This window comes from Mobula birostris, chromosome 1 (assembly GCF_030028105.1).
Source record: "Mobula birostris isolate sMobBir1 chromosome 1, sMobBir1.hap1, whole genome shotgun sequence".
NCBI lineage: Eukaryota > Metazoa > Chordata > Chondrichthyes > Myliobatiformes > Myliobatidae > Mobula > Mobula birostris.
Window position 1 is genome coordinate 208850447 of NC_092370.1, and position 12628 is coordinate 208863074.

At 40.2% G+C, this 12628-nt stretch overlaps 1 protein-coding gene across 6 annotated transcripts in view; it reads right to left on the reverse strand.

Annotated features, from left to right (window-relative positions):
- tecpr2 (tectonin beta-propeller repeat containing 2) overlaps nucleotides 1-12628 on the reverse strand; it is a 111371-nt gene that overhangs the window by 66378 nt on the left and 32365 nt on the right. For all 6 annotated transcript variants that reach the window (XM_072270273.1, XM_072270265.1, XM_072270255.1 and 3 more), the window contains 2 exons: nucleotides 8661-8976; nucleotides 4580-4709 (listed from right to left, as the gene is read on the reverse strand). In XM_072270273.1, the coding sequence (XP_072126374.1) occupies nucleotides 4580-4709; nucleotides 8661-8976 (446 nt within the window). The remainder of the gene's footprint in view (nucleotides 1-4579; nucleotides 4710-8660; nucleotides 8977-12628) is intronic.

The following is a 12628-nucleotide window of genomic DNA, read 5'->3' on the forward strand; positions in this document are numbered from 1 at the left end:
AGATAATGGGCAAAGAAGTGGCAAATGCAGTATAATCTGGGCAAGAGTGAGGTGCTACATTTTAGGAGATCCACCAAAAGGGGGAGAACACAATTTCAATATCCTTGATGGCACTGATAACCTCTAGTTCCAGGTACATGGCTCCTTAAAAGTATCCACCCAGGTTGGCCGGCTGGTGGAGCAATGGCATCAGTGCCGGACTCCGGAGTGAAGGCTCCAAAGTTCGAATCCAAGTCGGGTCACCCCCCGAGCACGCTTTCCATCCGTGCCGGGTTGAGCGTCAAGCTAGCCACTCAGTCTTGTGGAAAAAAAAAAGGGTCAAGTCAGAAACGTTCATATCGTGACCTGGTTAATCCGAAAGGAGATCAATCCTGAAACCACGCGCCAGACAAGAATGGCTGACGCTAAAAAAAAAAACAGGTTTATGGAGTGGTAAAGAAGGCGTATGACATGCTTGCCTTCACTAGTCTAGGCACTCATTCAAGAGACAGCAAGTTAAATTACACTTTATTAAACACTAGTTAGGCTACATTTGGAATATTGCGTTCAATTTCTGTTGCCTCATTAAGGATGTGGATGCTTTGGAGAAGATACAAAGGTGGTTTACCAGTATGCTGAATCGGAATAAGAATAAGTATCAGGTTTAATATAAGTGATATTTTTCGTAAAATTTGTTGTTTTGCTTGGAGGATATTTGCTATGAGAGAAGTTGGACAAACTAGGGCTGCTTTCTCTAGAGTGGCAGGGGCTGAGGGGAGATTCGATAGGAATGAATACCAGGATTGAAATGTTTAGTACTACAGAAGGCAAGAGGGAGAAATTATAAGGGAGATGAGTGAAGCAAGTTTTGTTTTTAAAAGACACAATGAATAGTGAGTACCTGGAATGCATTGCCAGGGGTGATGGCAAATGCAGGCAGCATAGTTTAAGAGATCCTAGATAGGTACATGAATATGCAAACAATGGAGAGATATGGTCAATGCAGGGGAAGAGGGATTAGATTAGTTAAAAATTATAGGTTTAATTAGGTTGGCACAAAGGACCTGTCCTGCCCTGAGCTGTGCTATGTTTGATGTTACTCAAAATTCAGCTAAAGGGAGGACATAATTAAAATGGAAAGGGTACAGAAGACATTCAGGAGGATGATACTAAGACAAGAAAGTTATAAGGAGAGCCTAGCTTTTCCCTCCGGGGTGTAGGAAGCTCAGGAGTGACCTTACAGAGGTATATGGAACCACAGAACATTACAGCACTTAACATAACTTAACAACGTAACATCCAATTTTCCTCTCAGGCCCAATCTCCTGCCTTCTCCCCATATCCCTTCATGCCCTGACCAATCAAATATCTAACAACCTTTGCCTTAAATACACATAAAGACTTGACCTCCACAGCTGCCCACAGTGAAGAATTTCAGATTCACCACTCTCCCTTAGCCAGAGTTCCTCCTCATCTCCATTCCAAAAGGACACACATCTATTCTGAGGCTGCATCCTCTGGTCTTAAACTCTCTCACCACAGGAAATATCCTCTCCACATTCACTCTATCAATAGGTTTCAAGGAGGTCAGAACTCATTCTTCTGAATTCCAGAAAATACAGACCCAGTGCCATCAAAAGTTCTTCATATGACAAGCCATTCAATCCTGGAATCATTTTTGTGAACCCCCTTTGAGCCCTCTCCAGTTTCAGCACATCCTTTCCAAGATAAGGGGCCAATAACTGCTCGCAGTTCACCAAGACAGGCCTCACTAATGCTTTATAAAGTCTCAACAATACATCCTTGCTTTTATATTTAGTCCTCTTGAGACGAAAGCTAACTTGCCTTCCTCACCACAGACTCAACTTGCAAAATAACCTTTACGGAATACTGCACAATAACTTCCCAAGTCCCTTTGTGCTTCATTTTTTTGTATTCCTCTCCATTTACAAAATAGTCAACCTTTTCATTTCTCCTACCAAAGTGCACGACCATACACTTCCCAACACTGTATTCCATCTGCTACTTCTTTGCCAATTCTCCTAATATAAGTCCTTCTATACCCTCATTTCCATTTCCTCAAAACTACCTGCCCCTCCACATATCTTCATATCACCTGCAAACTTTGCAACAAAGCCATCAATTCCATCATCCAAATCTTTGACATATAATGCAAAAAGAATCAGTCCCAACACAGACCCCTGTTGTACACCGCTAGTCATCAGCAGCCAGCAGAAATCACTTCTTTGCCACCTGCCCACCGGCCACTGTTTTATCCATGCTACAATCTTCCCTGTAATACCACGAGCTCAAAGCTTGTTAAGTAGCCTCATTTGAGACACCTTGTCAAAGTCCATCTGAAAATCCAAGTACACAACATCAATTGATTCTCCTTCGTCTATCCTGCTTGTTCAAAGAATTCCAACAGGTTTGTCAGGCAAGATTTTCCCTTGGAAAAAACCATGCTGACTACAGCCTATTTTATCATGTGCCTCTAAGTACCCAAAGACTCCATCGTTAATAAAAGACTCCAACGTCTTCCCAACCACTGAGGTCACACTAACTCATCTATAGTTTCCTTTCTTCTGCCTCTCTCCCTTCTTGAAGAGTGGAGTAATTTTCCAGTCTTCTGAAACCATTCCAGAATCTAATGATTCTTGAAAGATCATTACTAATGCCTCCACAATCACGTCAGCCACTTCGCTCAGAACTCTGGAGTGTACACCTTCAGACCTTCCAGTTTCTCAAGAACCTTCTTCCCTAGTGGTGACCCCAGACATCTGGAACTTCCAAATTACTGCTACTGTCTTCCACAGTGATGCAAAATACTTAATTCAGTTCATCCACTATTTCGCTGTCCTCATTACTACCTCTCCAGCATTGTTCTCCAGTCTTCAATACCTATTCTCGTCTCTTTTTTAGTTTATGTATCTGAAGAAATTGTTGGTATCTCCTCAATATTAGCAGCTAGCTTACTTTCGTATTCCATCTTTACCTACTTGGGTCTAGCTCTTCATGATTTATATCATTGATTTGGCTAAGATATAGAATATCACACTTCCAAGTTGGTTGGCTACACAAAACTAGGTGGGATTGTGAGTGCAGAAGAGGATTTGAGGAGATTTACAAGACTGCTTACAGGGATGGCAGGTCTGCTGTACAAGAAGAGACTGGAAATGTAGTCTTTAGGGTTTGTAAGAATAAGAGCAGATATGGTGAAATTTTTTTTAAAGAGCTTGATGTTAGAAGCAGCAGAATACAGCAGCAGTAAAGAGTCTATGACCAGGGAACATAGTTTGAGAATAAGAGGTACTTAGTCTTTAAGATCAAGAGAAATTTCTTAACCTCATGGGGTAATGACACTGAAATATTCTGCCCTAAACAAATGTTCATTCAAAACAGAGATCAATAATTTTCTGGGTATGAAAGGAATCAAGGGATATGCAGCTAGTGGTGGAGAATGCAACACTCACAACACACTGGAGGAACTCAGTTCCTCCAGCGTGTTGTGAGCGTTGCTTTGACCCCAGCATCTGCAGAGTATTTTGTGTTAGTGGGAGAATGGCAGAGAGGTGAAAGATCAGCCATGATTTTGATGAATCCTACAGCAGGCTGGAAGAGCTACCTCTGCTCCTTTTATTTATACCAAGTACACAAATTAATGGTTTTCAGTCCCAAAAAGCTAGTACAAATTTAAGATTACTTGTGTAATATACTGTAGATGGTCATTTTTTTCTTCCAATAAATTTAGTGATTTGAAATTAACAATTTTCCCTCCCTTTCAACATGATTTTATTCTCAAGGGTAAGTAGGAAATCTGCTGCACTCCAGTGCTCAGCTGTATTATCCACATTATGAGCCTTTTTAACTATGAAGGAGGTGGAGATACAAATACACAGAATTTAAGAGATCCAGGTCTTACTACAAATATACGGATGAGCATTCTTTATTGAGATACAGCACAGAATAGGCCCTCGAGGCACGACACCCAGCAAACCCCCACTTTAATCTGAGCCTAATCACAGGACAATTTACAATGACCAAATAACCCACCAACCTGTACATCTTTGGACTGTGGGAGGAAACTCGAGCAGTCACGGGGAGAACATACAAACTCCTTACAGGCAACTGCGGGAATTATTATAATACAAAGAGGAGAAGGGACACCAAGATTTCTCCCAACTCTATAATCAATCCATCTGGAATGCCAGAAACCAAGACCAACATTAATTCCCAACAGCCAGCAAACTTAACTGAAATCTGGCATTCACCTTCTGATCTGTGTGACTCAGACATTATGGGCTTGCACCTTACTGTCTATCCTCACTGCATCAATTTAGTATCAATTCTTTGGCGACAATAAAGTATAAAGTATCTGCGCTGTAAATTCATACTTTATTCTGTACTCTCTTTATGTTTTACCTTGTACTACTTCAATGCACTGTTGTAAGGAATTGTTCTGTATGAATGGTATTCGAGGGAAGTTTTTCACTACAGCTCAGTGCATGAGACAATAAAAAACCAATTCACCGGTACCAAAATATATGACAGAGTTCAACATTTGCTTTTTTTCCAAAAATAATTAGTCAACTTCTCTTACCCATTTTCAAACCTTCTGGTTTGCTGGAGATCCGAATAATATCATGATCATCAGTCAATATGAAAATCTCATCTTCTACACAGGAAACAGAGAGAATACTACTGAACCCTTCCAGTCCACCAATCAGAGCCTGCAAATGTCATGTGTCAAACATCAAAAAGGTAAAATCATCACTTAATTCAACCTGATTTTCATCACCTTAAGCCTTTGCAAATGACAAATTTATTTTACCTTCACGATCATTAACTTTCAATGAGCGTATATTAACAGTAATCACCATCAAATGAACATAACATTTGAAGAAAAGAGCAAAATTTATATCATATAGCATGAAAGAAATTAATAACTATTGTAAAACCTTTAAAAATGTGGCTATAAATGATCAATAAAAGGGCAGGCAGGTCATTCAAGTACTTTTCTCCCCAATATTGGTTTCCATGGCTGATACATCAAAATAAGATAAATGAAACATTCAAAAACACCCACTGAAATACGCTGTCTCTAACTACTACTCAAAATGAAAATGGACCCAGATCCCAACATTAACAAGGGAGTGTTCCAATTTGGCAGAAAATTTTCAGCTCTACAAGACTTAGAGAGATGCTCTCCATTTGCATTTATGAACTCTCAAAGCATTTACTCTATTCATAGTTAGAAATCAGACATAAATCTGAGAATCCATTTTCTTAGAACCATAAAACATTACAGCATAGAACATTACCTTTTGGCCCTTCTCGGCTGTGCCGAACCATTCTCTAGTCCCACTGACCTGCACCTGGACCATATCCCTCCATACACCTCTCATTCATGTACCTGTCCAAGTTTTTCTTAAATGTTAAAGGTGAGCCCGCATTTACTAATTCATCTGGCAGCTTGTTCCATACTCCCACCACTCTCTGTGTGAAGCCCCCCCTAATGTTCCCTTTAAACTTTTCCCCCCTCACCCTTAACCCATGTCCTCTTTTTTTTCCTCCCCTAGCCTCAGTGGAAAAAGCCTGCTTGCATTCACTCTATCTATACCCATCATAATTTTATATACCTCTATCAAATCTCCCCCCATTCTTCTACGCTCCAGGGAATAAAGTCCTAATCTATTCAACCTTTCTCTGTCACTCAGTTTCTCAAGTCCTGGCAACATCCTTGTAAACCTTCTCTGCATTCTTTCAACCTTAGTAATATCCTTCCTGTAATTTGGTGACCAAAACTGCATGCAATACTCCAGATTTGGCCTCACCAATGCCTTATACAACCTCACCATAATATTCCAACTCTTATACTCAATACTTTTGACTTATAAAGGTCAATGTACCAAAAGCTCTCTTTACAACCCTGTCTACCTGTGACGCCACTTTTAGGGAATTTTGTATCTGTATTCCCAGATCCCTTTGTTCTACTGCACTCCTCAGTGCCCTGCCATTTACCTTGTATGTTCTACCTTGGTTTGTCCTTCCAAAGTGCAATATCTCACACTTGTCTGTATTAAACTCCATCTGCCATTTTTCAGCCCATTTTTCCAGCTGGTCCAAATCCCTCTGCAAGCTTCGAAAACCTTCCTCACTGTCCACTACACCTCCAATCTTTGTATCATCAGCAAATTTGCTGATCCAATTTACGACATTATCATCCAGATCATTGATATAGATGACAAATAACAATGGACCCAGCACTGATCCCTGTGGCACACCACTAGTCTTGAACTTCATATCCTATTATAACTTATCTTCATTTATAACAATCATTTCATAAATTATGCCTTTTCAATAGTAGTAGAAAAACTTAATCTGTAATGCTTTCCACAAGTGATGCTTTATTGCACACATTCACATTAGAATTTAAAATGGAGTAACTTGCTTTCTTGAGGCAAATTCGGGTGGATAAATCCTCAGGGCCTGACAAGGTATCCCTTCAGACCTCATGGGAGGCGAATGTAGAAATTGCATGGGCTTAGACAGAAATATTTAAATGTCCTTAACCATGGGTGATGTGCAGAAGGATCGGAGGATAGCTAAGGTTGCTCACCTGTTCAAGAAAGGCTTAAGAATAAGCTGAAAAATTATAGGCCAGTTAGCCTGACACCAGTAGTGGATAAATTCCAAATGTTCAAGATTGTTTAATGTCAGTTTCTGTACACAATGTAAGGAAAGCAAAATAATTGTTTCTCTGGATCTGATGCAGCACAAAAGGACCACAATAAGATAAAAATCAAATAAAAATATACAATTAATATAAATACATAAGATGACTTACATACATAGATTGCTTGTTCATAAAGTGGCACTAGGCAGAGGAGTGCTTGTACATGAGGTGGCTCTGACAGGAAATGAAGTAGTGGTGGTAGGCTGGGTTAGTGGGTAGAGACATTGATCAGCCTTATTACTTGGGAAAAATAACTGTTTTTGAGTCTGGCAGTCCCAATGTGAATGGGACAAACAGTTCATGAGCAGGGTGGATGGGAACCTTCATGATGTTACTGGCCCTTTTCTAGCTCTTTTCTGCCCTTGATGGCAGGTAGGCTGGTGCTGGTGATGTGTTGGGCAGTTTTAACTACCCGTTGAAGAGTTTTCTGATCCACTGTAGTGCAGGTTCCGTACCATGAGGTGATGCAGCATGTTAGGATGTGCTTCATTGCACATCTGTAGAATAATGTGAGTACAGATGTGCATTGTCCGGCACTTTGCAGCCTCCTCAGATAGAGGAGTCGGTGAGCTTTCCTGATTGTGTAGGATGTGCTCCAAGGTGTGTGTGTGAGAGATGTGCACTCCCAGGAGTACGACTGCTGTGCTGCCGGTGCAAAGGGGTTCGGGTGTGTAAGAGGTAGGATAGGTAAGTATTTGGATAGACAGCACCTGATTAGGGGTAGCCAACACGGCCTTGTGTGCGGTAGGTAGCGTCTAACTAATCTTACGGAGTTTTTCAAGATTACCAATAAAGGTGATGATGGAAAAGCAGTGGACATTGTTGAAGACCTTACTAATGTCCACACAGACAATGTCCTGCATGGGCGGCTAGTCAGGCGGCTCAATAATTGGCTTTCAGGGTGAGGCAGTAAACTAAATTCAACGTTGCTCTTTGTGGGAGAAGCCAGAAAGTGGCTGCCTCTCTGACTACAGGCCTGCAACTAATGGTGTGCCATGGGGATCGGAGCTGGGTCAGTTGTTGCTTGTCATCTAGATCAATGATCTGGATGATAATGTGGTAAACTGGATCAGCAAATTTGTAGATGACACCAAGATTGGGGGCATAGTGGACAGTGAGGAAGACTATCAAAGCTTGCAGCGGGACTTGGGTCAGCTGGAAAAATGGACTAAAAGATGGCAGATGGAATTTAATGCAGACAAATGTGAGGTGCCACACGTTCTGTGAGGACAAACCAGGACAGAACTTGCACAATGAATGGTAGGGCACAGAGAAGTGCGGTTGAACAGAAGGATCTAGGAAAACAAGTCCATTAATCCCTGAAAGAGGCAGCACAGGTAGATAGGGTCATAAAGAGGGTTTTTGACACATTGTCTTTCATAAATCAGAGTACTGAGTATATGTGTTGGGATGTTACATTGGAGATGTACAAGAATTTGGTGACACCAAAATTGGCGCATTGTGTGCAGAACTGACTGTAAGTATATCAATAAGACTGAAGTAGCATAGAGAAAAATTACATGGGTGCTGCTGTGATTTGAGGATTTTGAGTTATAGGGAAAGGTTGGTAGGTAACAATTTTTTCTCTGGAGCATAGGGAATGAGGGGAGATTTCACAGAGGTATACAAAATTATGAGAAGTATAAGTAAGGTAAATGTAAGCAGGTTTTTTTCCACTGAAATTGGGTGACACTAGAACTACACGTGAGGAGCAAGCTGCCAGCTGCCAGACGAAGTGGTGGATACAGGTTCAATTGCAACATTTAAGAGAAGTTTGGATAAGGATATGGATGGGAGGGATATGGAGAACAATGCAGATTGATGGGACTAGGTAGAATAAAAGTTAGGCATGTAATAGATGGGCTGAAGTGCCCGTTTCTAAACAGTTCAGTGCTCTGTGATAGGGCGAGTCCACAAAATGATACTAGCTTTGCCTTTTGCATACCTGGTTAACTGCATCAATCACATAAATACTAGTCTCATTCCAGCTCAGTACCCATCCATCTTGTAAGCAGCATTTTAATAGGCCAAGGTTTCTCTCAGTTGTTTTGACATCTTTGATTTTAGTTGTCAAACTTGCTCGTGGCAACAACTCAAATGGCTTCACACCACTGGCAAATACACCTTTTAGAATGAGTGTTAACTGCACTGTTCCTTGTACATCTGATTTCCAGAGTCGAAGTCCAGGTCTTGAAGCATACAAATTAACGTCAGTTTGTTTGCAGAGGCCTGGTATGAAACATGCTCCAAATTTTCCAGCACTGAAAGTGAGAAATTAAGAATACCTTAGTTGCTTTTTCTGCAATTATGAATTGAATCTTACAAACATTGTAATGTACAAGTTCCCCTATTTTGTTTATAATTATTTTAATTCTCAGTTCCAAATTGAAGTGAGAAATATAGCACAGTATCTGTAATTGAGAACAATAAATTTGATAATATTGTGTTAATAGAGGTATACACCTGCAACTTATTGTGGCATTCATATTCTGAGCTAGAATTTCAATACCTCACATTCTTTACTTGCTTCATAACGTTTTGTTAGTCAGTTTTCAATAAGCTGGTCAAACACCTTCAACAAAAAAAAAGTGGAATCCATTTCATGTAGCTTCAGAAAATGATAAAGCACCCCCCAGCACTTAACCAACTAACTTTTATCACCATATTCCACTAGTTCATTCAACGTACTCCCACGAGCCATGACTGCTGTTAGAATTCAGTAAAGTGACATGGCATGGAAGGAATTCAGAAAAAAACTGCAATGATTTGGATTAGCAACTTGAGGGCTAGGCTGCAACAGTATAGTATGATGAAAGGATAAAGTAGTGTAATCTTTTCTTCCCTATGCAAAGTGAAATTAGTTACACTGGAGAGAAAAGCTACACTACAAATTAAAAAATATAACTTTTAAAAAAACTCAACAATACTTCTAATACGTTAGAGGATTTCTGACTGGACAATAGAACATTTGATAGTGGGGATGAATAATACTGGGGAGTGAAAAAATGGCAGTGAAGGGTAGAATTTTCCAAGTACTATTGAGTGAGAATGACCAGAAAAAGAACCTGGACTTTAAGGAGTAAATAAAATCAAGGTTACAATCTACAAACCAAGCTCAAAACAGGCTTGCTGACAGGACAAACTTATCACTTTGAGTAATTTATATTATTTTACAAGTTGAGGTTGCATTCCCTACATGGAATAGAATCCAAGGAAGGAATATGACTCTAGATATTGCTGAAAAAAACTGCTTGAAAACCAGTTTGAAAATGATTAACTCAAACCCAATCAGATTGGATTAATTTATTCAATTACAAATTAATCCAACCTGCATCACAAGTGTACGGAAACAAAATCAGCATTTTCCAAGCATTTATTTGATAAGGAGATACATTCCCAGTACAATTTGCACTATATGCTGGATAAACAGTATGACTAGGTGGATGCAGGTTTGAAATAAGAGCCTCGAAAGAGAATGAATAACATTTCAATTCTGTGTATGCTGTTATGGCAGGAGGAAAGATGCAAGAATGCAGAGCCATTACTAATGAGAATCTGGGAAATTTCAAAATAGACAATTTTAATATATGCTTGATCACTAATCTCAGTAGGCTCCAATGGAATGACTGAGAAAAGGTGATTAAACAGCAGAAAGCATTTAACCGACTGTCTTCACAAGTGAAAATCAGCAACTTCTTGCAATACTATTGCAATTAGATCAAGATGTGCATACATTTTTACAGCATGTACACATTGTGTTCAGGAAAGTTACATTCAAAATGAATTATTGGGCAACTGTCAGCAAAGATATTGGAAACATAAAAATCTGAGGCATTATTCATTTTTATCAGTGTACCACAATTAGATTTAATCACTGGCATGTGTCAGGAAATGTGTTGTTTTACAGAGGCAGTACATAGCAATAGCTAATAAAAAAAAAAGTTACAATATGTACAAAAATTAAGTAGTGCAAAAAAAGAGCAAAAAAGTAATCTAAAAAAGTGAGGTAGTGTTCAGGGGTTCATTATCCATTCAGAATTCTGATGACAGAAGGTAAAAAGTTGTTCCTGAAACAATGAATGTTTGTCTTCTGGCTCCTGTACCCCCCCCCACCCCCCCGATGGTAGCAATGAGAAGAGGGCATGCCCTGGATGATGGAGGACCTTAATGATGGATGCCACATTTTTGAGGCATTGCCTTTTGAAGGTGTCCTCGATGCTGGAGAGGCTTGTGCCCATGATGGAGCTGGTTGAGTTTACAATTTCCCGCAGCTTTTTCTAATCTTGTACAGTCACCCCTCCATACCAAACAGTGATGCAACCAGTTAGAATGCTCTCCATGGTACATCTTTAGAAATTTGAGAGTTTCTGGTGACACACCAAGTCTCTTAAAACTCCTAATGAAATATAGCCGCTGCCATGCCTTCTTTGTAACTGCATCAATATGTTAGACTCAGGATAGAACTTCAGAGATGGTGACACTCAGGAAGCTGAAACTGCTCGCCCTTTCCACTGCTGATCCCTCGATGAGGATTGGTCTGTGTTCCTCAACTTCCCCTTCCTGAAGTCCACAATCAACTCCCTGGTCTTACTGATGTTGAGTGCAAGGTTGTTGTTGTGACACCCCTTCATCAGCTGATCTACCTCTCTCCCCTATGCCTCGCCACCACCTGAAATTCTGCCAACAATACAGTGCCTTTTAAAAGTATTGAGCCTCCACCCCAATCCTTTGTTCACATAAATGAGTATTATAATCAGGGATTTCGATCAATTTAACTGAGAATTTTTATTTGCTGGTCATATGCTCCTTTTTACCACAGTACAGCCCAAAAAAATCAAGGAAAATTAAAAAGCATGTAAAACTAAATATTCAAAAACTGAAACGTTAGCAGTTCTCCCTTTGCTCAGAACCACCTCTCACAGCTACTATAGCCAGTAGCCTTTACGGTAAAGTCTCTGTTAGCTTTACACAACATAATAGAGCAAGATTTGCCAGGTTAATTGGGAGTGGCAGGGGACAGCACTCTTGAGGTCCTGCCAGAGATGTTTGATTGGGTAAAGGTCAAGTCTCTGACTCAGCCACTTAAGGACATCAATTTTCTTCACTTGAAGCAATTCCATAGTTGCTCTGTCACTGTGTTTTGGGTCTGTGTCCTGCTGAAAGATGAACTTTCTCCCCAATTTAAACTTTCTGGCAGAGGCTAGCAGGATTTTATCCATGACTAGATTTCCAGTTCCTGCTGCTGAGAAGTATCCTCATAGCAGGATGCTATCTCCACCAAACTGTAGAGTAGGTATGGTGTTGCCTGGTTGATGCACAGTATTTCATGCACACCACATGTATTGCTTAACGTTGAGGTCAGGAAGTTCCACTGTAGTCTCGTCTAACCAAAAGACCTTCTTCCACATCTTTACCACATTGTCTGAGTGAAGTCTTGCAAAGTCTTTACAGGCAAGTATATGCTTCTTTTTTTTTTAAAAAAAAGATGGTGCTTCTGCTTTGCCACCCTTCCATAAATAGCTTTTTGGGCAAGACCTTGGAGATTGTGGAGCCAAGAACCTCATCTCAAGTTGCAGCCACTGACTTCCACAGCTCACTCAAAAAGACTGTTGACGTCACACTAACCCCCTTTCCTTTCTTCTCTGGTGACTAAGTTTAGAGGGGTGACCTGATCTAGGCAGTGTGGCTGTGGTTTCATACTTTTTCTCACAATGGACTACACTGAGCTCCAAAGTATGTTCAGTGCCTTTCAGATGGTCTTGCCCTTCCCCAGATGTGGGCTTCTCTATTATTATTTTCCCAACTTGCCTTGAATGCTCTTGTCTTCATTTTGGCTTACTCTGTTAAAAATCTACCATAATGTTGGACCTTACAGAGAGAAGGTATTTATTCTTATGCATTCATTGAAAACAG